The sequence below is a fragment of the Diprion similis genome, chromosome 10 (genome assembly GCF_021155765.1).
Source record: "Diprion similis isolate iyDipSimi1 chromosome 10, iyDipSimi1.1, whole genome shotgun sequence".
NCBI classification, from domain to species: domain Eukaryota; kingdom Metazoa; phylum Arthropoda; class Insecta; order Hymenoptera; family Diprionidae; genus Diprion; species Diprion similis.
This window is the reverse complement of record NC_060114.1, coordinates 3,028,967-3,055,268: the sequence shown is the minus strand read 5'-3', so window position 1 is coordinate 3,055,268 and position 26,302 is coordinate 3,028,967. Positions and strand designations below refer to the sequence as shown.

General features: G+C 34.8%; 1 protein-coding gene and 1 long non-coding RNA gene across 4 annotated transcripts in view; one reads left to right on the top strand and one right to left on the bottom strand.

The window, feature by feature from the left end:
• The first annotated feature begins 753 nt into the window (after window positions 1-753).
• LOC124411727 lies at window positions 754-11,810 on the top strand. Its single transcript, XR_006929704.1, has 3 exons — window positions 754-764; window positions 7,083-7,091; window positions 10,739-11,810. It is a non-coding gene; the product is annotated as an uncharacterized LOC124411727 (long non-coding RNA).
• Window positions 11,811-11,816: 6 nt separating this feature from the next.
• Window positions 11,817-26,302, bottom strand: part of LOC124411723 (phospholipid scramblase 1) — a 39,715-nt gene continuing 25,229 nt past the window's right edge. The window contains exons 2-8 of one of the 3 annotated variants that reach the window (XM_046891041.1): window positions 23,027-23,156; window positions 22,945-22,996; window positions 21,033-21,131; window positions 20,074-20,291; window positions 14,181-14,339; window positions 12,460-12,621; window positions 11,817-11,991 (exon numbers count right to left, since the gene is read on the bottom strand). In XM_046891041.1, the coding sequence (XP_046746997.1) occupies window positions 11,944-11,991; window positions 12,460-12,621; window positions 14,181-14,339; window positions 20,074-20,291; window positions 21,033-21,131; window positions 22,945-22,996; window positions 23,027-23,137 (849 nt within the window). In that variant the 5' untranslated portion in view covers window positions 23,138-23,156 and the 3' untranslated portion in view covers window positions 11,817-11,943. Of the gene's footprint in view, window positions 11,992-12,459; window positions 12,622-14,180; window positions 14,340-20,073; window positions 20,292-21,032; window positions 21,132-22,260; window positions 22,414-22,944; window positions 23,159-26,302 lie in introns of those variants that run through there. The other 2 variants (XM_046891040.1, XM_046891042.1) reach the window with 2 other exon arrangements.

Here is a 26,302-nt window from a genome sequence, read left to right as displayed (position 1 = left end):
TCTTAGGATTACTCGCAATCAGTAATGTTGGAAAACTTTATGACAAAACCAATTGAATAGTATTTACTATCAACAGACGATATAATTATGTTTTGAGGGTAAACTTAAGGGATGGATTTTCCCTTAAGCAGCCAAATCAACATGTAGAAAAAAATACGTGTCTAATATTTTTAACCCTTAGAAGACCGGCATACGCCATTTGGCGTAAGGTCACTGACCTACCAACATTTGACTCCAATTTGGTCCAATGTTTTGGACTTTAGAGCGTTTTTCTATCGAAAAAAAGATTTTTCAAAATTCCTGAAGTCAAGTTTGAGATTCCGGTAACTTGGTAAATTTGTAATCGAAGTTTTCCAAATTTAGTGTAAGTATTCGACGATTGTGTAATAATTGAGGTACGCACCAATTATCAAACTAATGTTATTTTATATATTCTCAAAATAAATTTATTCATTTATACTTACTTTATTGTCTACTTTTTATGCTTATATACTTGAAATTCTGTGTGAAGATGTCAGTTGTACTTTACTGGTATTTGAATTATTGATCACCGCAAATGTGAAGCTGTACTTCGTACGGAATCTAACTAGTGATAGCAGATCACGTTGTAAATGGGCATAATGCAATCTGGTACCTGAAAAAAAAAATATATATATAATATTAAAAATATATATATATATAAAAAATAACTTTTGAAAGAATAGATTTATCGTAAAATGACAACAGACCGTTTTTGTAGAACGTTCAATTTCCTACAAAAACATGTTTATGAATTTTCTGTACGATGCGTCGTTATCTAGTTATAAAAATCGCAAGGAGCAAGAACCATTTTTGCCATGTTATTCTTATGGAAAGTAGAAAATCGCGATGAGGCACATCTAAATATCAATATTAAAATCTGAAATTTTTATGGTATTTCTTTTTCGTCATCTTGAACAATATTTTCAGTATACCATTAAAGAAAAAATAGTCAATTTTTTTGATACAGTCTAATATATATATATACTCAAGTTTCCTGAATTGCCGAGTTTCACTTTTGCAGCCGAGTAAAGTACGAATATTAACACTATCGAGCTATCATATGTTTTCATAAATAAGAAGCTGAACAGCTTTAGCTGATAATCATTTCGGTCTCTCATTGTCAGAGATTGCCAACTAGCGATTTAAAAAGAAATTATCTTTGTGAGACAACAGTTGTGACATCCGACTAGATTACATCTTCTTAGGTAAGGAATGGTCTTTTGCTCATATCTGTACAATTTTTTCGAGTTGTCAATTTTCTTCATAGAGCTTGTAAGGATTTATATAAAAAATGTTCTACGTACAAATTTATTTCATTAGTCACCAGCTTGCGAGATTAGACATGCAAGAGAAATGTGACGTTTTGGATTTCTTGTGACATATTTCTTATTAGGATTGTCACTTTGCAATGCGTCATCTGGTGGTAAAAAATGTAACTAATGCAACCAGGCTGACATCTGACCGTTGACCGTGTTTTTTCCGCGTGTGAATGGTAGAACAGGTATATTATTGATTATGTTTAAATAATTTATGTGACATGAGTAATTTGAAACCCCAATAATTACGATTTTTCTCGATTAAAATTAAGAAGTTAGGTTATGTGCTGATAAAATTGCGCCGAGAAGCAGGCTCTGACGTCATGAGGACATTTTCCAATAACAAGTATAAAATCAGGTATTTAGAGCAACGTTTTTCAGTATTTTTCAACGCTATAATACGCTCTTATATTATTCAACTTGTTTTGAATTCCCCATGTAAAGTTATGTTTACGAAATTCGAGTTATGGAAAACGATCATTTTTGCCGAATTTCATGAACATTCAATCTAGTCAATTTTTCGTTAGAATATCTACACTTTAAAAAAAATAATTGTTCCAGCATGACATTGTTAGAGGTGTACAGCTCAATTCAAACCACACCGAGGGGTTGACCGCTCTTAAAATCTGGTTTAGGCTACTCGTGAATTCTTGTAAAATGCTACGAAATCACGTGAAATCCATGAAATCTCTTAAAATCGTACAACATCTCCAAATCTTGTGAAATCTTATGGATTCTCTTAAAAATCCATTGAAGTCTTTTGAAAATTCTTAGAAATCTTATAAAATTATTTGGATTCTGTAAAATAATTGACATGATGTGAATCGTGGAAACTTGAAATCTAGTGTACATGCAAACTAATGGGTGGTCAAACACACTGTTTCCCCGCAAAATCACAGTAGAACCTAACTCATGCTTCAAGAATCTTCCTAAAACGTACAGCGTTATTATTGGAAAGTGTCCTCATGACGTCAAAGCCTGGTTTTCGGCGCCATTTTGTCACCACATAGCCAAAGTTTTTGATTTTAATGGAGGAAAATCGTAATTTTTCGGGCTTCAAATAACTAACGTCACATAAATAAATGAAATGTAATCAATGATATACCTGTTCTACTATCCATAAATATAGAAAATACGGTCAATGCCGCGGTTAGCTGTTGGCCTGGTTGTATTAGTTTGATTTTTTACCACCAGATAACGCATTGCAAAGGGACATTCCCAATACGATGTACAATTTTGAGGTTTTATTATACCCTTATTTAAAAAAATGCATCGCGCCAGGGTAAGTTGGGGAGGGATCGGAGGCGCGGGAACAAAATTAATGAATCTTGATTAGAGTGAAACGAGTTGTATAGCAAATCGACTCACAGAATCGTCGAAACGAACGTATGTTCTGGTTTCGGTCTGTCAAGCACCGTTGACATCTGTCAGTTTAAAATCACGAGCCTAAAAAATTGCATAATAAGCGACTCTGGGGTTGCGTAACAAATGTATCGCCGTACCGCAACACTTGTCTTAATTCCAATTTCAAATGCTGACCGTGCCGAATCCCGGTTCACACGATTGGGGTGTGCCATTCGAACCAGCATCTAATCCCGAGGGTGAAACGGATAGGGGCTTTCCCCAAACTGAAGCTATGGACAAGGAAACTATTTCATCCTCCTAGGACATCATGATAATACAAAACTATACTTGACTAAATCTCGTGTACCTTTCGCAATAAAAAATAAAGGATTGAGTCAGACAGCGGAAATCAGATGTAATTTATCTTTCTTTATCTATTTAGTGTATAAACTAAGTTTCAGGATTCCGCAATCTCGAAAGATTTCACATGATTCAAACTTTAAATTATTTTACAGGATCGACATGATTTACACAAGATTTCTATGTTTTTCAATCGTTTTATCAGGATTTTATAAGATTAAGTGAGCAGGGTGGACCAAATTTGAAAAGTGGTCAATCCTTCCGTAAAAAACATTAAGTTTATTTGTATAACTTTAAGCTTGTGACGTCATTCGGCATCGAGTAGGGTTACGATTACTTAGTGATTTTGAGAAAGAGCCACGGAACACAATTAAAAGACTCGACAATTTTTTCGGTTTCCAACTCCATGCCTGATGGCACCACAAGCTTCAGGGTGAAACAAATAAACCAACCGTTTTTTTTTTTTTTTGTTATAATTAATTATATCCGTCATGCGCTTACTGAGTAGTGTATTGTTTCTTCAAAGTCTTGCCATAACCATTTTGCAGACATACAAGTAAGTTCGTTAAAGAGAGTAAAAACGAATAGACGGCGGAAAAGGGGGGTGAATTTCCGGAATTTATAACGCAACAATCAATTATTTAACTCCATTGGGGTTCAATTCACTCAAAAAAACGTAGATTAAGCTTCATTGACATATTTTTTTCAAATTGCAATTCGCCGATAGAAATCTTTTTATTCACAATAATGTCTGTCATTTCGCTCGATGACATGTATTATGATGCCCACGATGTCTCAAAAAACGGTTCATAATCGATGAAATACAAATTTGGAGAAAGTATTCTTGGATAGTTGATCCCGAGGTTGACCCTCTTTGCTACCATCTCACTTTTTTGTATTATTATATATCTTACTAAGGTAAATTTGAAAAATCGTGAATTTCGGATGAAAAATCGAATTTTAACTGTAAATGCTTGGCATTTGAGAACAAAAATTGAGTATAGAAATTTCTCATCTTGGCTGAACGAATAAAGTATCGAAGATTACTTTTTTCAGATTTCTGTTGATTGATTCCGATAAAACAAAACATAAACGAGGTTCTATCTACACATTTTTTTAGATAAAAAATTCCAATCGAATTGACTAATTGACAGGCAAATTATGAATTCCCAGAATTCACCAACATTTTCAGGCGTGCATTGGTAGACCTATACTCCCTCAAAATAAATGAAATGGTGCAATTTGTAAGCATTTTTCAAAGCTCTGCCCAAATCATTTCAATTTTAAGACTCAGTTTTCGAAAAATTTTGGAAATTTTACAATCTAAAATCAGTGGCGATCCTGATTAAGGGCAAAAAAGAGTCAGTTAAAAAAGAATAATCTCCGTTGTGTAAATTTATCGATCAGATGCCGATGACGGATTTCTTCCTACTAATCTTTTTTGCTCTCTTCTTATTTTAGTCTCAATTCTTATTTTGAAGCCATTTGTCAATATGTCGCAAACTAAATACACAATCAGATTCCCTCTACCCCAACGAAAAAAACCAAAACTGGGGTGTAAATTCGTGGCCCAAACTCATGGACAATGTTAAATTCCCATAAAAAAAGTTGGGAGTGCGAAGTTACACCCGAATTCAGGGTTTTTTCGGTGAGGATAGGCTGAAAATGTTTGAAATGACTATTTGAATACAATTTAATTCTAAAATTTTGCAAGTGCCGTTTTTTCTGTACTAATTGTAAGACTATCGAGATAGAATGCTCCATATATTTATGGTATTTTACGTCCATATTTTACCCCGATTTGGTCACAGTTGCATCTACAGTAACAGTATAATTTTTTCTGGTGCAATCTACACTGATCCTAATACACGAGTGCGGTAGATTTTACTGCAAGGTACTATACAGAAGGAATTAGGAATACGAATTATCCGTCGCGACATCATTAAATCCATTGTAAAATGGACTTATTGTTCATGCAAAGGATTTCGTTGAAAATAACAGTAAGATATTACGGATGTCTACCAATCCTTCATTTTTAAATTTCCTGAATATTCCAGGAGTTTCAAGGCTGGTTTTTGAGAATTTCTAATGTACTTATAATGACGTTTGTAATAAGATATATCATCATCAATTTTCGAAATTTCAGTTAGAGTTTCATCAAAATTTTTTGTAAGTACTAAGAAAAACATTTTATATCGCAGAAATCCGAAGTGTTATTAAATAAGATGTTTTTAAAAGTAATGGCCTTACGTATTTTTGTTTATAACACGTAGAAAAATGCGTTTTAAATAATTATAAAATAAGGGAAAACTGGATCCTTTGACTTACCATTTTTTTCGTTATATATCTGTTGCAAATAAAAAAAACATCCTATACATATAAGCTGAAAAAAAAACAATAAAAGAGTCGACACGACAGTTTTATATAAATTTATTAAGATATAATATTACATGAATCATTCGTTCATACAATCGTCATCGCTCTCACTCTTGAATGTAATGACGGAATGACTGTGAGGGAAAGACGAATTCGAACAAAAGTTACAGAAAACACTGCCACATTGCTTCAAATTGCTTTAGCATTTTATCAAAGCATTTTACTACCCGAAACGCGATAAAATAATTAAAACGTATCAGGCATTCCGGCTAAAAAAAATTTTTTTTACCAAATTTCATTTTTCCGTTTTTTCTATTGGTATGAAATTGTGAAAAATGTGTTTTTAGTCGTAAAAAAAGAGTAAGTACACAGTCAATATTTTTCATGCTGTTATTTATTAATTAATAAATTGTGAAAAAATGTATTGCGAAAAATGTGTTTTTATTCGTAAAAAATGAGTGAGTACTCAGTTAACGTTGTTTACGCTATTATTGATTAATTAATGTGTACTTAGACTGTGTACTTACTCATTTTTTACGAATAAACACACATATTTCACAGTTTTATATCAATAGAAAAAATCGAAAAATGATTTTCCCATGATAAGATAGCAACTAAAAGTTGTGGTGTTTGACGTAGTTTTTAGTGAATTTATTTGAGATGAACAGCTTTTCTATCATTCTTCTCGGACTAACGGACAAGGTAAGAGAATGACTTCTAGAGCAATAAATTGACCTTTTTTTTTTTTTCTGAGACAATGTCTGGATATTTCTTTTCAACAATCTTAGTGTCAATAACTTGCACGTAAATAAAAATGTTACATCGATAATCAATACATGTGATTCGGCACTATCGACGGGCCTTTTTTGCATTTCGATGAGAAATACCCACAACGCTTACCGTAGTGAGGCACGCGCATTAAGAAGTTATGCGTGGCCTATATTACTATATGAAAAGCAGGTAAGAATGTATTGTAGAGTTTTCTTGTGTTATCTTGCAGTTAATATTTTCGAGATAGTTTTTCGACTTTGAGTTTGTAAACACAGTAAAATAAAAATTGATTAATTTTGGATTCGTGTTTGGTATTTTTCCAGTTTTGTGTAAAGAATGGTAGTGAAATCTCGAAGTTTAATTGTATTTTACCAAGAAATCTCAAAGTTCGTCTCTTTACTCTCTAATTGTTTTCAGATTTCCCGTGGCGTTGACTAAAGGCCCGTAGCAATTATTACTCCTTGTTCGTTGGGTTTCCGCTATTTCGTTGTCATCCATGTCATACGAATTGCCCAACCTTAGGCGCTGTGCATTCTCATTTCCCTTGATTTATAAAAGTGTTTTTCTCAATGAGGTGTGGTTACAATATAAAGTGTGATTACATTTATAACCAAGGATTATGTATTTAGTATATAATAATATTACCTAACGTTTTTGTCATGATATTCAATTACTCCAACGATCAATGGTGATTTGTATCTTATGCAACGTGCTGATTGTTGATTCAATTAAAATAGAAAAAATATAATATTTAAATTCATCACCATATTTGGGTTACATTCGAACATATGAGTTATATATTATTTGTTTGATTATCGTTATTATACTTTGCGAACACGCGATTCTCTTAGTCGTACACTGATTGGTATTCATTTATCCGATTGAATGAGGTAGCTGTCGCTGGTCATCGAGTCGCGCAGTCGAGTTCGTGAATAGCTCTGCCTTTGTCCTAAGGAGTTTTCAGAACTGTTAGCTAGTTGCATTACCGACGGAGGGCTGTTATTGTATCACCTGCTGAGATGCATCGCTGGTGCGTGAGGCAAATCACCTATCTGCAGGCGTTTACACTTTTGACCAGCTTGGATTCACAATACCTAAATGTTAATATAGTATAATATTACAAGTTTTGTTAATGCGATTATTTATACGTATTTTCTTCATCTGATTTGAGTAAGCAGTCTGTTTGAAAGAGCGGAACAATGGTAAGTACCGATTAATTGTCGTTTATGTAATATTTAAAGTCCAATGAAGGTAACGTAACCGGACGTAACATCCAACATTCTAATATTCCAAATTCATTTCATTCGAGTTACTATTCCCGAACATAATTTCAACTATTCTTTTGAACAACATTCATATTCAAGTCAGAGTTTAGTTCTTTACACCAAAGTTAATCTTTACCATTCCATTTATACTACAGTTACATTATTTTGATTAATGAATAAATTAGGAGCATCGAGTTCAAGTCTAAATCTTTGAAGGAGCCTTTTATCAATGCAGTATTTACATTTTTATTCTTTTTAATTATTGAATAATTCGACGTTTTCACCTTCGATTCCTCGCCGCCTTACATGAATCGCTTCGCTTCGGACTGCTGATTTAACAACCCAACGTCCAGGTAAGGTAAGTCGTATATCGCGTTATTATATTTCAATCCATCAAATTTCTTCTATATAAAATCCACGTATTACATAGATTATCATTCCTATAATATAAAACCATTTGTTATTCACCTTTAACGCGATTGGTTTTTTATTTTTCAATTGTGTAGTACATACGAATATACTTCAGTACCGTCGACTCATTTGTCAAAACAAAACACCGTATCTCGCCACGGACCGCAGGAGTGAGAAAAAAATGTGATAGTCGCCTAGAGAGAGCTGCATTGGAGCCATAGGTATCCTTGTCTAGCATGCGGGACTAGACAAGGATGCCTATGGCTCCAATATGGCTGCAATGCAGCTCTCTTTCTACGCGATTACATGCGACTATCGCAACCGCTTACACGCTCGCCTGTAACTTGCGCGGCCAATTCTTATATGCATGTTTAGGTGGCTATCGCTCACGTCCAAGATTAGCCGGAGAATTTTGGTAATCTTGACAACTAATAGACGTTTGGGGTGGCCGTGGCGAGATATTTCAGTAGGCAGAATACGATGCTCAACTCGAACATTAGTTGTAACTCTGGTTGCTTGAATAAGGCGCACGTATTATTGAGCAACTGAACTGATTTTTACCGAAAATATAATGTGTTTTCTAATGATGATAATTAAGTTTTGCTATAGAGGTTTGGAAAGCTTGAAAAATCAACTTCAACGATCTATGCATGCATTTAAAAAATATTGAAAAGTTTACGAGTATTTCAACTTTTAACGAAAAGTGAAATTTTCCCATGTTAAGTAAATGGGAATACAAATTGAAATAACGGTTTGTTAGACTAGAGCTAGAGAGCTCATATTTTGGAAGGATCTTTTCTTCTGTTAAACACTAACATTTGAAGGAGTAAGAGCGAAAAAAAACTCGCTTTTGAACCACCCTGATAATAAAGGTAAGACTTTTCGTGCACGTAACATGGGCGGAAAATATTTTTTTCCCGCCCAGCAATAAATAGGCGGGTGTAAAGTATCGTACGCGAGCGCGAAAACATACTTTGCGCCCTTGACCTCTTGAAAATCACACTCGCGTCAAAGGCTCGCTTTCCGTTCTTGATACACAATGTACTATTTACGGCTTGGATTGGGCCAGGATTTGAACCTGGGATCTATTGCTTTCCAGGCAACTGCTTCGATCAATGATGTGAGCTACCCAGGCCCAGGCCGCTGCCGAATACTATAATAAAAAGGAAACTTGAAGTACCGAGGAAAAGGAGGTACGGGAATACGAGTAATATGATATACACACACGTGTGCGTAGGTATGAATGTAATTATGTGTAATATGATATACGATAGTATGTATACGTTTTACATAAATGAGAAAAATTAACAACAACGGAAACGCTTAGTGTTATAGAAATGTATCTTTTATGTGTGTGTGCATGTGCATGTATTTCTTCTTATTCGTGTATATGGCGATAAATCGATAGAAGCCGAATATCTGCTTAATTATCGAGGGTTACGCTGAAGCATATTATAGTTTTACGTATTGATCATTTTGCGTTCGGGAGAACGAATTTTCATCAAAAAGAGAAAATAATTTGAAATAAATTCGAAAAATAATTACCAGAAATAGTATCAATAAGGATTTGAGGACCAGTGCTGTACGTTTGTCATAACATTATATCTAAGGTAAACTTATATAAGTTGCTAAGTAACTTTATCTAGCATAATTACGTTAAACAAATCATCAGATGATTGCAGCTGATATCAACGCCTCTTAGGAAAACTAGCATGTTACGGCATTCACCAAAAAAACTAATACGTTTCAGTGATTGCCCGGAAATCTAACACGTTTCGGTTAGGGCAGTAAGGATTTTCTGAGGATTTATGCGGTGTACGGTAGTCGAAATGAAAGTCAACTTATGGATCCAGAAGTGCGTTTTTTTGCGTCAAAATAACCTTGCAAATATCCTCCAAATTGTGTTGTCCATGCAGATCTTAGAAAAACGAATTCTTTTTTTACACGTTACTTACAGATGTTTTAAATTTGTTCGATTTTTTATCAATATAAATATGAATTGGTCTTATTATATTTATATTAAGAATGTAAAAACTTTTGTATTTTACTGGAGACAACTAAATCAGTCTTTTTGAATTTTAATACCCAGCAATATTACACTCTTACTAATTTTTATTAAAACGTGTTAGTTTTCGTAAGAGGCGTCGATATAATGACCTTAGATAAATTCTTGGATAATTCAATTCGAAATAATCATCTCAGATAAATTACCTGAATCCTTCTATATTATAGAAATAATGAGAACCGGGTTAATTTTTCATCTTGATGTACATGAAGCTGCTTGTTCGTCTTCATCTTATTTCGCGAATAATACGAATAAGCTGAACTGCTTGTCAGTCGATGCTATAATGTGATTTTACTGTTACGCTAAGTGAACAATCTTATCTGTGATTAATACTTATTATCTTATGAAATAGTACCGACGCTGAGGACACGCAAGCACTTGGACTTTTCGATATTATACAAACAAAAATGAGATTTCTGTTATATTCACCTTAAATAAAGAAAAAAATTGGCATCACGAGTGTGTAAATTACTACCTATTTTAAGTTTACGTAAATAGGTTTACGATATTTAATATCACTTCAACTTGAGTTTCATGCTTTTGCTAGACGTATCATGCTCGTGCACATGAAATATCCAATGGTAGTTATATTCAGGTATAATATGTGTACGTATGTATAATATATGTATATGTTTGCGTATGTAGGGTGACCCTTGAAATAAATAATAAAGATTTATTTTTCAAAGCACATTTCTCCACCACAATCCTAAACGCTCGTGCAAAGGGGAAATAGATTTTTCCATTTGAAAACACTCGATTTTACTGTGTTTTCAGTTCATATTTTATCGCAGGATGGCATAATCATTTAGAAAATCAAGAAATTAGTGCGGATCGATATTACTATTTGGTAAAAATATAAGCATTGTTTATGGAGTATTCTATGCTAATTATACATTTTTTTAAATCTTATTTTATTTCTTACAATTACAAACTATCTCATCGATCGGAAAATTGTAAACTTTGGGAAAGTGATGTTAACACGATTAACGTGGTTAACCTTACCAGAGATTCAGCTGAATCGATGATTGATTTTGAATCGGCTATAAAATGAAAATCTGTTGCTGTTACATAGGGCTGTAATACAGAATATATTCCATTTTAATTTTGGTTCAGGTGAAATACAATTGACATAAGTATGCTAGAGAATACATCATTGATGACGCTAATGTTTTTACCAAACAGTAGCCTCAATATTCGTGTATTTCTCATAGTTATAGATTTTTTTCAAATATCAAATCCTGCTATGAAATATATACTCAGTGAAAATACAGTAAAAAAACACCCCTCACTAGTAGCGCAATAGTTTAAGTTTAAATGTAAGACAAAGAACTGTGCTTGGAAAAACATTGTCATTTATTTGTTTAGAGCTGATTTGAAGAGCAGCCTAGTTAAAATTTTAACAGGCGTATTTTAAGGACCATCCTAGTGTACATTGCGTCAATTACGAGTGGAGTTGAATGTGCTTGGTCAATAAACCAGCATTCTCTGCGTCCTACTCGCATCAGCTGAACTAGTTTTATCGTAAAATTAAAGTACACTGAAAAAAATTGTTCGAAGACTGTCACCATACCGACATGCATTTGTATTATAAATAGAGGAACTGTACAAAAAAGTATAAAACTTACTTTTAGCTGCCGAAAAATGAAAAATTGTGCGATTCTTTCAATTACACGATAACACAGTAAGAAAATGCACTTGTTTCTAGCAACATTCTCAGTATTAATCTGTAAAATGTAAGCAATTTGGTGTAACTTTGGTGCACGAGAAGTAATCTGGGTTACCTTAATCATGTAGTTCCGTCAACCAGTCGTAATACAAAAGTATTCGAGAGGCCTGAGTAGGCAGTATATTCTATGATAGTTTTACAGGAAGACTAATATACTTTCTTTCAGTGCGTGTACATAGTAAAAGCCGCAGCCGTAGACAGCAGATATAATAATTTTCAGATTCAAATTTCTCCGCCATTTTTTTTTCTCCTCTTTACATAAATTATCGCAGCAGTAATTCGTAACTTCTAGCCCAATTGACCAGCCTTACTTTTACCTTCAAAGTACATGAAATCCTGTCAAAGAAATGATCACGTGTTAGTTCATAATACAGCAAATGAGACATTTATTACGAAAAAGCATTGATAAAAATTTTCACCCCAAGTTCCCCATGTTTTCTACTTTTCCGCAATCTCTAGAGACTACATTATATCTAATGAAAATAGTGTCAAATAAATGAAACTAAGGAGTTCTACTACTATTATCATCCCCATGTGGAAAACAATAAAATGAACCACATAATACTTGGAGTGATTTGGAGAATGTTCCAATTGAATCAGTATAAACATGTTAATAACGAGTAAAGTGGTATTGAATTAGTTATGAAAGTTTTCGAAGCTTTTCTACCTTGACTACCTTGAAACAGAATTGCTTTGGGGAAACACTATACGATCTTGGTACGTATTTGTCGGTGATTTTTCATTAATGCAATACTAAAACTAACGTAGTATGTCATGAGTGATATGAAAAAAAATTATTCTCACAATCAGGAAACATGCACCAAGAAGAACTGCCTTTATTTTGACATCCAGATCGCCAGGGAAACTGATCCCAAACATATCCGAGTCCGTGAATACTTCTCGTGCAAATCCAGACCACTTTTTAGAAATTCGGCCAACTTTGTGCTCACCATCAACTGAAAGTACCTGCAAATAACGATTAAAGATTGCGTTTTAGGGAAGCCGTCAGTGAAAGATTAAAACCACTTTTAGTTCATTTAAAACTAGAAAATCACTTTTAGTAACTTTTTCTGATTTTGTCATTTTTCGTACTCTTTTGCCCTCAGAGATCAGAAAGTCTCGTCAGAGTTTCGAATTAGTTTCAGCGAACATTGGAATTAACAAAAACTTCTCTTCTTCTGAATTTTACTTCTGTTACCGTGACATCACATTTGCGGCCGAAATACTATATTCAAATAAAATAAACCCCTCCAAAGTTGAACGTGATGAGAAAATTATTCAAGGTCGCTCAAAAATTTGACTTTTACACAAAAAACGTTTTCAACTCATCCATTTTGCGGCTCACACCGCATTTTTTTTTTTTTACCGTTCAAACTTATAAAGAACGTCCAAATTTCACTGTAACAAACAATATTGAGCGGTTGCTCAATACCGACAAACAAAATTATATTAATAATACATAATTATACTCATCGCGAGATTCACCCTCTATTTGATTCCATTCAAATCTCGTGTGTATTCAAAGATGTAAGGTAAGAGACATGATTCCATTTGAAAAATATTTTACAGTGGAATTTGAATCATTTTCATGAATTTGGACGATGTATAATTCAGAGGTTGAGCGTTGCGGAATATACAAAGTTTGGAATTATGTATTTATTTTTTTTATAGTTATATTTTCCAGCATCCTGAAGATCATTTCTTCAATCAAATTCATTTGAGAGATTATTTTAACCCCAAAAAATATGATTCTCACTACAAGTCGAAATATTGCCAACCTACAGTTGCATAACGTTTCAGTTTACTTTCGCGCGGTGCCTTATTCCCTTAAAAGTCATGAACTGATTTTAATTTTTTCAACAAAACACCAACCGTTTGAAAATGAACTTCAGGTTTTTATTTAAAATTTACACCTTTTTCATTCTAACAACCGAAAAAATACGACCGTTGAATAAACGATAAGTAGGAACGTGGAAAAAAAGTTAAACTAACCAAGGATAATATTGTCCCTAGATTTATTAAGTAAATCGGTTGAACCGTTTTTGAGGTATTGTGGACACGGCAAAACATGTTAAAATGTAAAACAGTTGTACCAGTTCGTAAACCTGCTCGGAGGTGAGGTACGCATACTGGATAAAAAATTAAACGTTCAATTTTTACGGGACAAAAAATACAAAAAGGTTTTTTATGAATCAAAAACCTTCGCGGGCGTGTGCGCGTCAACTCCCCAAAGTTTCATCGCAATCGAATGAATGGTATATCAACGTACATGGGACAAACAGACAGACAGACATTCACTTGTATATACTGTCAGAAAATGTCCCTAGGAGCCCCTAGGAGCCCCTAGGAGCTACGAGTGGGCTCCTAGAGACATTTTCTGACAGTCGCGATTGGTATTGCGTCGGCTGTTCAATCAGGCGGTAACAGTTGGCCAGTAAAATTCGAACGACTCGACGCACGCGCATAAGGTGCGCATTATCCTCATGGACACATGGTATATGCATATGGACTAGAAGTATACTTACGTCAAAGTCAATGTCAAAACAGGAGCACATGCATATGGGGCCTTTGATGCTTAGAACGCTATCTCCACTGGCGTCGCAGATCGAGAAAGAAGGGCGGATGGGATTCCAGTTTTGTGCAATGGAGCCAATTTGAACACCGTTAGAACATACCTCCATTTCCTAGTAACCAAAAGTAACCCCATGAGTAATGAATATACGAAAGGTTTAGAAACAAGCGGCTTTAGCCCTCGAACTTCGCATTCTCAACCTGCAAGTTCCAAGTTCACGATAAAGATAAAAAAAAAATATATCCCATTCGAATTTCGAACTACAAATTCATATTCGTGATTAACGATTTAAAAGCCCTCATATACCATTATTATATGAAAATATGACGATTTTTTTTATTTGTAACCACTATAATGGATCCACTATCAAAAATTTTGCAAGTCTGATCTTGGATACGTTATCGGTGACCCGAAAAACTTCCGCCTACTGATTCCAATAAAAAGATGAATTTATTCAGATTTTTTTCCACCATGTTGGATTCGCCATTTTGGATTCCATAAAACTGACCTCAGATTCGTGATCAGCCACCCACCAAACCTTGGACGACTAATTTTCATAAAGATTTGAATGTTTTTAGTTTTTTTTTTCAGCATATTGAATACGCCAAATTTTAATTTTGCAATCCTGACTTTAATTACATTTGTGATTAGCGATTCAAAAAAACTTTGGTACCAATTTTCATTAAAATTCATTCATTTATCTTCAAGACATCATGAATTTTACATTACTTTTTGGAATCTAGTTATTTGAATAATTCGAAAAGTTATGAACCGATCATAGCCAAAATCTAATCGGTTCTAAGTTTGGAAAAGTAGCGTCGATTAAGGAAGGAGGGAGGTAAGGTTTTCTTTTTATCAATTTTTCAAAAATTTTCAGATGAATGTGCAGCATTCCAAGATTATTGTGTTAAAATGTCGAATCAATCAGAAAAAGACTGACGGAGATGGAGCGTTTTTAGTCTCCGTCCCTCCCATATACGGTTTATAGCGCATGCGCAGGAGGAATGTGAATGTGAAAAATGTGAATAAATAGACATTCAAGGTGAAAGCTCTCTATTGTATGGACCTGGTATTGACGATTCTGTGTAGATAAAAAGAAACACTTGTTTATTGATATTTAATTTTTCAATTTTTGTGTGAATCCTTGACTAGATTTTTCCGCAACTTGCGTTTTCAGAGTCGGTGGACACTGCCACTCGAAATCTACTGCACCGATTTTTTTAAACTTTGCACACTCTTTCTACACATTACCAGCGAAGTAACGCTGTCGAGCTTTTTTTTTTAATTTTAAATAATTTTCATAACAGCTGAATTGTTGACTTTTTAGTCAAAAATCGGTATTTTGACTTCTAAGCGCTACTAAAAATCCAAGATGAAAAAAAAAATAATAAAACCTCGACAGCGTGACCTTGAAAAACTTATCAACTGATAAAAAAAATTTTCATTCTTTCATTTCAGATGATCCAGTAACGAGTTCTCGAGTCCACCACAAAGCATCTTTTTTCTGAGGCGCCCACTAAGACTTGCTGTCACCAGCTCATTTCTTCGTATTTTAAAATGAAAATTTCAGAGAATATACTTAGAATGTCACTTTGTTACATGCTCTATTAATAAATAAATTTGTATTGACCATATTTTTGAAAAAATTCCTAAAAGTATGCCGTTTTTGACCCCCCCTCCCCCCCAAACACATACACACGTGCCCACAAATCTACACGTTTTAAAATAATTGAAAATAACTTTTTCCACAACAGTGAGTGTTTGATTGAATCGAACGCCCGGAAAAAGTCGTAAAAGTAGGAGCACTTTTCTTTTTGGTTGACTGAGATGTATCTGGGAAATAGCGTTTTAGAGAAAAACATTACAATAAAAATTTCATTGTTTGAAGAGGGCAACATACTGTGCTATCGTATTTTGTATTCGGCGGAGAGTCATTTGATGATCAACTTTGTTTCTTTTAAATAAGAACGTGCACTTTTTTAAATATTTCCATGTTGCAGAAAAAAAATGTAGATAACTTTTATCCCACACTGTTTTTTCTACGACATCAATTTTTCAAGATATCTTCAAACCAGTAAAATATGTATTAGGAAGATCTAGCAGCCTGGCATATTGAATCTTGATTACAACAATCGCTGGATTGGCAGAGATGGACCAGTACATTGACCGACTAGGTCACCAGATCTTACAAGTCCTGATTTTTTTAAAAAGATTTCAGCATGGTACAAACTACTCGAGAGAATATGAAGGAGCGAATCAGAAATGCTTTCAGTAAACGGGTATAATTGTGAGCATTTTTCGAAATCATTTTTCATTTTTTTTGTTATAGTTTACTATTCTATTAGATACCTTTATTAATTTTGAGATTTCTAGAAAAATTTACGTCGTAGGAAAAACAGTTTGATATAGAAAATTTCTATTTATTTATTTGTTTGTTTTTGTGTAAAATGGAAATGTGTAAAAAATAGTACACGTTCCTACTTAAAAAAAAAAAATTTTACCTCCACATGATCATGTAAAGTACGACAGCACAATTTTTTTCCCCTTGAAACCATGCAACTTTCACTGCAAACATCTTTCTCTAAACCACGTTGTTTTCAAGATATTCTACTGTGTCCAATTCAATTGACCATCCTGTATCGTCGGTGCATCACCTTGTTTTTCTACATTCAGATAGAAATTGTGGAAACGAGTTAGTTTCTTCTATCTGAGTAGAAAGTCGGTCCAGAAGGATCTGTGTAAATATTTTCGGTACATGGTGTGCAAAAGAGATGCACCTGTGATTAGATGGATCGTCTGGGTCTCCATTTTTGACGATCATTGTCGCTTGGAGCTCTCACCATGAGGACGGGATCTTCTCTTCGTTAATTATTCTATTGAACAGGCACTTTATATGTATATGTAGAAGAACCAATTGTTTGGGAGATTTTTTTATAAAACTCGATGCTAACCTCATCTGGACCGAGAAATTGACTTATATTGCATTTTTTGAGGCTTCGCTTTATTTCTTCTTGCGTAACTGGCTTGTCTGCCAAGGGATGTCGCGCATCTGATACGTTCCTTCATATCCGTGAATAGACGAACTGGCATCCTATGCGTAATGACAAGTGCATTCAGGTTGATGGACAACATTTTGAGTTCTTGATAAAACAAATTACGTGAAAGAAGTATAAAATGTGCCGATACAATTCATTCTCCTTGAATTCCCAGCTCCGTTACTTAATCATGAATTTTTGAGCCGAAGGTTCTGATGTTGCAGATATTTTCGCGCTTCCTTGTAGTGAGCACGAAAATAGATCGTCCCATTAAAAAAACATCGCGACTACCGAAATCTCATAAGATATGAGCTTCAGATGACATTTACTTGGAAACAAATCATTTTCCCCCTTCAAATGGAACAACTTTTCCATATGACACTTCTCGGTTCAATCGATAATAAGTTATTTACGGACTTTGAAAAAGTAGTTTTGCGAAAAACGCGTCCGTGTTCACACTGCCATTTACAAACTACTTGGACGATTCATTCCAAACTTGGTACACATTTTCTACATATAAAATACCTCCCACCAACGTTTAGTTAAAAAAAAAATTTTAACATTAAGGGGTTTCCCACCCACAAAATGGCGGAATTTTTTCGTGGAAAATAGCAGTTTATTACACTTTAGATGGCCACCAAAAATTTTTAAATGAAAAAAAAATAATCGTAGAACGTTGGGGGCAGGATTTGATAATACTTTGACTAAATTTTAATGGTTTTTGATTTCAGATAATTTCCGACCGACATATAGTGGACACCGCAAATGGTTTTTTTTCTAAGACGTTCTGGGGCAAGTTCTGTCACCGGCTTGTTTTGCAATATTTCTGCATGGAAAAATTACAGAATATTGTTAAAGGTATGCTCAATAATGTACAAAAGGTTTCAATAAATTTGCCCAATCCATACTTTCAAAAAAAATTCACAAAAAAGGTGTTTTTTTACGCTGAAACCCTTACCGCGCCCCCCCCCCCCCCCAAATACTTTCTACATCATCAATTTTATGTTTAGTATAAAGTCCCATGAATATTCGTATTTTCGAAACCTCACGTCACGTCCGGCGGACTGCAACACGCCTTCCCCATACATTTCTCATATTAACGCTACGGTCATTATCCTGTCCTCTTGTCTCCATCCAGCCTCACACTGCTCGCTATCGTCTTTATACGCTTTATCTCTAGATTCACTCGTATTCTAACTTTCAACAACCACATATCTCACTCAAAACCATATTCTCTTCAAACACAGCTCTCTACTGTACATACATCCAATTGCATTTGCACATTCTCAAATGAACCATATTTCGATCAACAAGGAACTATTATTCAATATCTTTAGTCCAAGCATTAGAGCACTGCATCATAGGAGTTAAAAAACGAAAAATCCTACCAAGCGATTTTTTTATTGAAGTATATATGTTAGTGGGTGGCTCCCAAGTGTAAAACCAAATTTTCGTCACCATGTGCATTCTGCATTAGCCGCCATCTTGGGAAACGTATTTTCATCAATATCTTGTAAACGGCACGTTGGACGATAAAAATTATGATAACTTTGTTTATATAGACGATATATTTCGAGATATTGTCACTTAAGAAAGTGAAAATGTGGTTTTTGTTAAATATCACGTTGCAAGTTGCAGATACACAAGAAATGATAATAATCAAACTTGTAGAACACAAAATTCCAACTTTTCTGTAGTTTGTCTCGTAAAATCCATAGTTAATGAGATATAGTGTACTGAATAGTCGAAAAACCGGTTAATTAGATTATTTATAATTTATACTTAAGTGAAAATAAATGGCTTTATTTGTTTAGATTATTTATATTTTATGCTTAGTGAAAATAGATGGCTTTTCGAATATTCAACGCACTAAATCTCATTAATTATTGATTTTAATAGAAAAAACCTCTGATGAAGTTTGTTGAGAATTTTATGTTTTACAAGTTTGATTCTTATCCTTTCTTGTGTATCTCCAACTTTCAATGAGCCATTTAACAACAACCACATTTTGATTTTTTCAAGTGACTATATCTCGGCAAATATCTACTGTAGAAAAAAGAGTTACTATCAAAAGTGATAGGAAATTGAATTCCCTAAAAAAAGGAGTTGTTATCATTTTTATCGACCGACGCATCGTTTACGAGATATTGATAATAACACGTTTTCCAAGATAGCGGCTAACGCAGAAGGCATATGGTAACAAAAACTTGGTTTTACAGTTAGGGGCTACCCACTAACATATTCCAATCAAAAAAATCGCTTGGTAGGATTTTTTGTTTCATGAAATCACCCAATGCTTGGACTTCTTATGCAAGACCTTCAGGTGTGGCTGCCAATTTAATAACGCTACTTTTGTGCATAAAAAATTAAGCTGTAATGAAATACTTGCCACGTATTTATTAGCCAGGAACACTAACAGCACGCCAACTGTCACAAAGATTTCAGAAACGTAGAAACTACAACAATGGTAAATTCGGATGGCTTACAGTGGCGGACATTTGATGAATAATGAAATCGAAGTTTAAAAATTGGATAAAAAAGTACTTGAAGATAAGAAGCCATTACAAAACCTGACGCAGTTTTCTGCTGGTGAGAAAATTTTGGAAATTTTTTCTTTTTTTTTCTTTCATCAAATTAAAAAGTATATTTTAATCAAGCAGGAAATGTAACCGTATAAAATTTTCTATTCCGCTGGACTGCATTTTGTAGGATCCACAACCACAACATGACTAGTAAAGACAGGTAAAAATTTAGGCATGTATAGGTTGCATTATGTACTTTTGTTAGATTTTGAACGTATAAGTACTGAACCTGCAAACAGCACGGGAAACAGCAGCTAGAGCACTGCAGGGGGCGGTGAAGGCTGATAACTTCCTTCATCGTAACGTCGACAATCCGCATATTGAAGGGTCGGTATTTGCCGCAGCACATTCTACCACAAAAGTGTGACTCTTCTGCTACGTAATACACAACTTGTCCTCTAGGATCTTTGACCACGTACTTATTTGCCGTTTCCCACCCGGTGAAAGCTACGGTTCGAAAAAATTTTAAATGCTGCAGAGCCAAGCATAACCGTTTCTTTTTTGCAGAAAACTAGCGAAGGTGTACCTCACTGATTTTCTTCATTGTTCTAGTAAAATAGGTATTAAATGTTTTTAACGCTCTAAGTTAAACATATCACAGAATAAAGAAAATCTCAATTTTAGGTTCACAGTATCGAGGAGTAGATTGTTTTTCATAATATTTCTACGGTGGATTCAAACTTCGGCGCAAAAAGAACATGGCCACTGTGAGACACGCTTGCAATTTGACTCCTGCTCTTTGCTAACTTCTAGCAATCGTTAGATATCACATGTTATCTCACAACAAACAAAATGACATTTATAAAGCAAGTCTACGTGGTTTTGTTTACCTCGGTAGGTACTATCACGTGATCTGTGTGATCTAGTTGTGACCATATTCATAGTTCATGACGTGTAATGTAAGTTTATGTCCAAAAATGGTACAGATTTGATCTAATCCACGGTAACACTAATTTTCAAACAATAGAACGTACCAAGTATGAAAAAATTGGCCAAAACTAGTTAAACGTTGGATTTTAGTCATGAATAGAGTAGTCGGAAATTAAAAGTCAGATTAATAAATACAGAATCTTACAAAGGTGCCCACAAATGGTACAACTATACTCTACTTGTACACATGCGTTGCAAAAAAGAAACAGGTGTGCTTGGTTTTTAAATATAATGTTTTTAATATAGTGTAAAAATTACCTTCGAGTAACTCAACCTGTTGATCCACCATCAAACGATCAAGGGCCATAAGGTACTCCAAGCCGGATGGACAACTGCTGTTTGGCATCGGCCAACCACCTGTAAATGCGTGATGAATAAGTTTATGGATGCGGTATGAGATATCGATGCCAATACTGTAAATTATGTATTTTTTCAGTGTTGTATGATGTACATCGAAAACCACAACCGACATGTTTGTCCAAGATTCTCACGTGCAGCTTTGAAACTAATCTTGAGAGCGAATAATTAAACATTGTCTACAGGAAGCTCTGAACAAAATTTGCAGGCTAAATTTAGAGCTGAAATCGCAACTTCAAATTATTTATGACCCTTACGAACTTGATGGAATCAAAACGATTATATATTCTCGCTCCTGGCACACTTCATTAGCTAATAGTTAGACAGTAGATCGGTGTGACGCCCGTTATGGATGATGATATGGTTTCTTCCTGCTTCAAGTGATAACAACGGAAGGTTTATAAATGGATATTAATTACTGATTGATGTTGGTCGAAATGTTGTTTACGAACGTGAACGTTTGTGAACGTGAATTTACTTGGTGAATGCAATTGAATGTCATTGAATGTAGGGTCGGGAGAAGTATCTTTAGAAAGAGTTCGCTTTTGAATGGTAGATGGATAAAAACGGGAAATGTTCAGAACCAAAGACGAACTAATGGTGAATTCGAAATTCCGATGAAGATTTATAATTTTTATGAAACGGAATGGAAGTTGGAAGATTCGTTCGTAACAATGTTTTAATTTAGCCCAAATGAAAATCTACTGCTCAAGACTTCAATGATAAGACACCGCGGAATTTTTAATACTAATTCGCATTTCCGGTGTCGCTGAGAATCTTGACAAAAAACTGAGATGGTTTTCACATTGCTAAGATGATGGAAGTTGTAGTATTAATTAATTACCGGAGTCATCGGTCTTATTCGAAACTAGGCGTCTTGTTTAACCGAAGAGAAAATCAAACAAGTTTAGAAAATAATAAAAACTTCAATAAAATCAAGGTAAACCACGCTGAAACCTTCGTTTCGATTACTTTGCAATTCAGAATGGTCTCAAGTAGATGAAAGAGCCACCCATTCCGTAGATCACTTTAACAGTACAATATATCGTGATTAATTCGTCCTCGTGTAGCAGGAAATGCAGTTGAAATTCAATTATGCAGATAAACGTGAATTAAAAAATTCATAAACCTTTGTTCCTCTTCAGTGAGGAATCGTGTGTACTCCTTCTTCTTCTTATACCGACGCACGGTTCGTCTTATAATATAGCGGAAGTGTCTGCGTAGTTGTTTGATCTTTAATTTCCACGATGTTTCAAAATATTCAGATTCCATATTACGAAGAAAAGTGACCGTCAAGAGTTATATATTTTCTCGATATTTTCTAGTTCATGATCTTGAAAACACAGTCTTGGACAGAAACATTTTATAAAGGGAACTGACACCGCTGCAAGCCTTAAGTGTTTCATACAACTAATAGCTTATAACGCGACGACAGGCTTCTTGAGCATTCATTTTACCCAATCAGTCATGAGTGTTTTTACACAAAGTTTATCTCATTCCCAGCAATCGTCGCACTCGACACACAACGAAGGGAAAAATAACGGGTAATCTTTGTTTGCTTGAATTTAGAACAATGGCGCGTTATCTTCCATGTTTAAATTCCATGACTTGAGATTCACTATCGTATACACAGAGTGAGTATTCAGAATTTGTTAAACGCCAAAGAAGAGGAAAAAAACTTCTAAACCACAATACTCACAATTCAACCATACATCAATTTATCCTACAGATAATACCGCAGTTCACTTCAAGTATTCCAAGTTCCCTGCTTGCTTAAAATTCCTAAGGCGTTAGTAGTATCTCGTAACTTTACCTGGAGGAACTTGCACTACAGCACCAGGTTGTACCGGAAGCCCAGGTTGCATTGGAACACCAGGTTGCATCCCTTGTTGCATGAGAGGTATTCCGGGTTGCGGGGGCGTCATGAGGGGTACTGTAGGTGGCATGTTCATCCCTTGTACGCCAGAATTCCATCCCGCTTGATGAGGATTTTGCCAATCACCCATGATTAGCTATCAGTAATAACTCTGCAAAAACAATGTTCATAGCTTTTCATATTTATTAAGTTTTTTCGAATGCATTAGGACTAGATTTATTTCTAGACTAATATGAAAGTAAAATCCCCAAACCCATTTAGAGAGGTAACTTAAGTGGACATCGGAGTGCCAACGATGTGAGCAGATCGTAATTTTCACTTCTTTTGCTTTTCTATGGTAATGAAACCGCTTCGAATTCCAGAAAATGATAGTATTTGCTGTTGTGCTTAAATGGAGATAGGAAAAAGTTCTCGAAATTGATATAAAAATACGGAAAACACGGGATTCAGATATCAGCAGCGTATCATAACCTCAAAGTTAGTGATAATCTGTTGCTGGAAGTTCGGAATTTTCGTTGAGTTTTCGAACTATGACGCAAACAAAATTGAAGAAACTACATCTTTTCCCAAAGTTTGAAACGATTTTTTTACCCTGACGAGAAGGAAATGGTAAAAAATACGGTTGGCTCGCTTCATCAGCACTTCACTAACCCATTAATCAAATTATTATTTCCCCATTCAAGATATAGCGAGAAGTGAAGTAAACAGGAGATATAAAAAAAAAGAGACAATAAAGATATAGACATTAAACACACACTGATATAAACTGACACTATCATTCAAAGTAACATGGCATTATTGAAAGCTGCGGAAAGCTGATTAATGCAAAGTTATAAATTTATTGCAGGCAGTGCAAATTGAACACAATTGAAAATTTCCACTGATTAACAGTACTAGGTATACTGTAAGTAACGACTAGCTTAAACGGTGTGATATGAATACTTATATCTACGGCGGGAATCGTCTTCGTATTTCAATCAAGACAATTTCTGGTGATCGTTAAATTTTAATTGGTGAAAGTCGTTGTAAAATTTAAAATTAGAAGTGAAACGCGAATCGCGGAACGACCTTGTGATAAACAGACGTTGATAAGTCCAGAGATAGAAAACATTTATCTGATTAAAATGTTTTACGTTTGTAACGTGACATCAGTTCATGAAAAAAAACGGTTAAAGGAGCTTCGGTTCAACGAAATAAAGCAGCAAATCATTATGTTAATATTCGAAATTTCGAAGCGCAACCGAGCACAAAAACGGGGAAACGGCCATTTGATAGTTTTAGCATCATAGATTAACAGAATTTTTGAAGATCTTTGCGAATTTTTACTTTGCGACCTCGTACCAGCATGAGAAACGGCACCAATTTTGAGAAAAATGGTTTTGCGTTTGGCCTGCCAGCCACAAGCCGTCCGCATCTTTCGCACCTTTCCTGCTTTCACACTTTTATCTGTGACTAAACTTTTATTCTAACATCAAAAAATAGTATATTAAGCCACAAGGGTCGAAAATAGAATTTTGACTTCGCCTCGGGAATCCTGACATGCAGAGACGGGTGTTCGATTTTCGTCCCATGTAGCTTATACTTTTTTTCTTCATAGCCGATCAAAAGTACGCGATTAATTGTAGAAATTAAATCGTGATTATTCATTCCAAGAGTTGAGGTTATGGGTCTGAATTCGTGGTCAATGCCCGCGGCATTTGCAGTGTTGATTAAATAAATTCTTTCATCGTTGAAACTAAGATAACTTGAATATTTCATCACTGTTTGCCTCGGAATGGAAATACTTGAAGATTTCTGCCTTAATTTCTGATTCGTCAGATGAGGATTTGTTGTTATTCATTCTCACTTCAGAATCTTCGTAAAAATTAAATACAAACAACGCGCAGAGGTCCGTGATACAGGCAGAGACGCTTGTATTTATAACCTCCAACTGCCACCCACTAATCTTGCTCCCGTCTTGCTTGATTTTTCTCCCGCGCCACAGATGGCGTGCGCTACGTTTTAGCAGGGAGTAAAGGACCTAGTTTCGTCCTCGAAATCGGGGACGAAAATGCGTACTTTCGACCCAAGTATGAAGAAACTTAAATTCCGCAATCTAATCAACTCAAATTTCAATTGCAAAACCCAATTTCATCTATTCTGCATATATATAATTAAATTCCCCAATCCAATCAACTCAACTTCCAATTCCAAATCCCAATTTCATCTATTCCAAAATCCACTTTGTTTATACATTTACACTTCTCACTAGAAACGAACTCTTCGGGAGAAACGAACCGTTAGGTATTGGCACTTGTAGAAACAGTCCTCTCCGGGCTTTCCCTCCGAGTTCGTAGTGTGTTGGACCAATTATATAAACGGAATATATAAAAGAAATACTTTGTCGATTGGGAGCATTTTATTTGTTAACCTTCACAGGACCGGTAACCGATATATCGGCTTTTAGCTGTTTAGATAAATTCATCTAATTTCATGGTATTTTAAAGTTTACACTTTGAGTCATATTGGGAAGTATTCTTCCCACCTGTTTTACGTTCATTTTTTGCTTGTTTTTACTATTTATGAAAGTATGCTAATAGAATTTCGATACTTGAAAGTCATTATTTCGATATAATTTAAATTCTCATTGTTAGAAACAATTTTATTGAAAAAAAATGGTCAAAATTGAAGAAAGAATTCATTTTCGAGAAAGTTACCCCTCCACCCACACACGTGGTTTACACATACTGTATGTTTTTGGGGTCGCTGAATACGAATCTGCATTCTGATTCTGAAAATTCAAGATGGCGGATCCAATATGGCGGACTATTAGTTCAAATTCGATCAAACCTGCTCGAAAAACTCTATCTGAGGGTTTTCAGAGTCTCTAATTACGAATCTGCATTCGGATTCTAAAGATTCAAGATGGTGGATCCGATATGGCGGACTATTAGTTCAAATTTGATCAAATCTGGTCGGAAAACTCTATTTAAGGGTATTGGCTAAATTTTTTATAAGAAATGATCTGACAGTATTCGACTAAGAAATAACAAAATTAAACTCTTGATTTTTTCTGTCTCGGAAGCCGCAATATAGGCGCGAAAGTGGTGTAATCTTTTTCGCCATCCAACCCAATGACAATGAAAAGTTTAGGACTTTAAACTAAAAAATCGAAGAAAAATGTCAAGATCCTGTAAAGGTTGACTGACCTATTTCATCGGCTTGTTTATTGCTTTCAAATTGTGGTAATACCGATGAAAACCTTGTATTTATTTACAAAATCTCTTCATGTCACTTGGTAATAGCTTCGTATCAC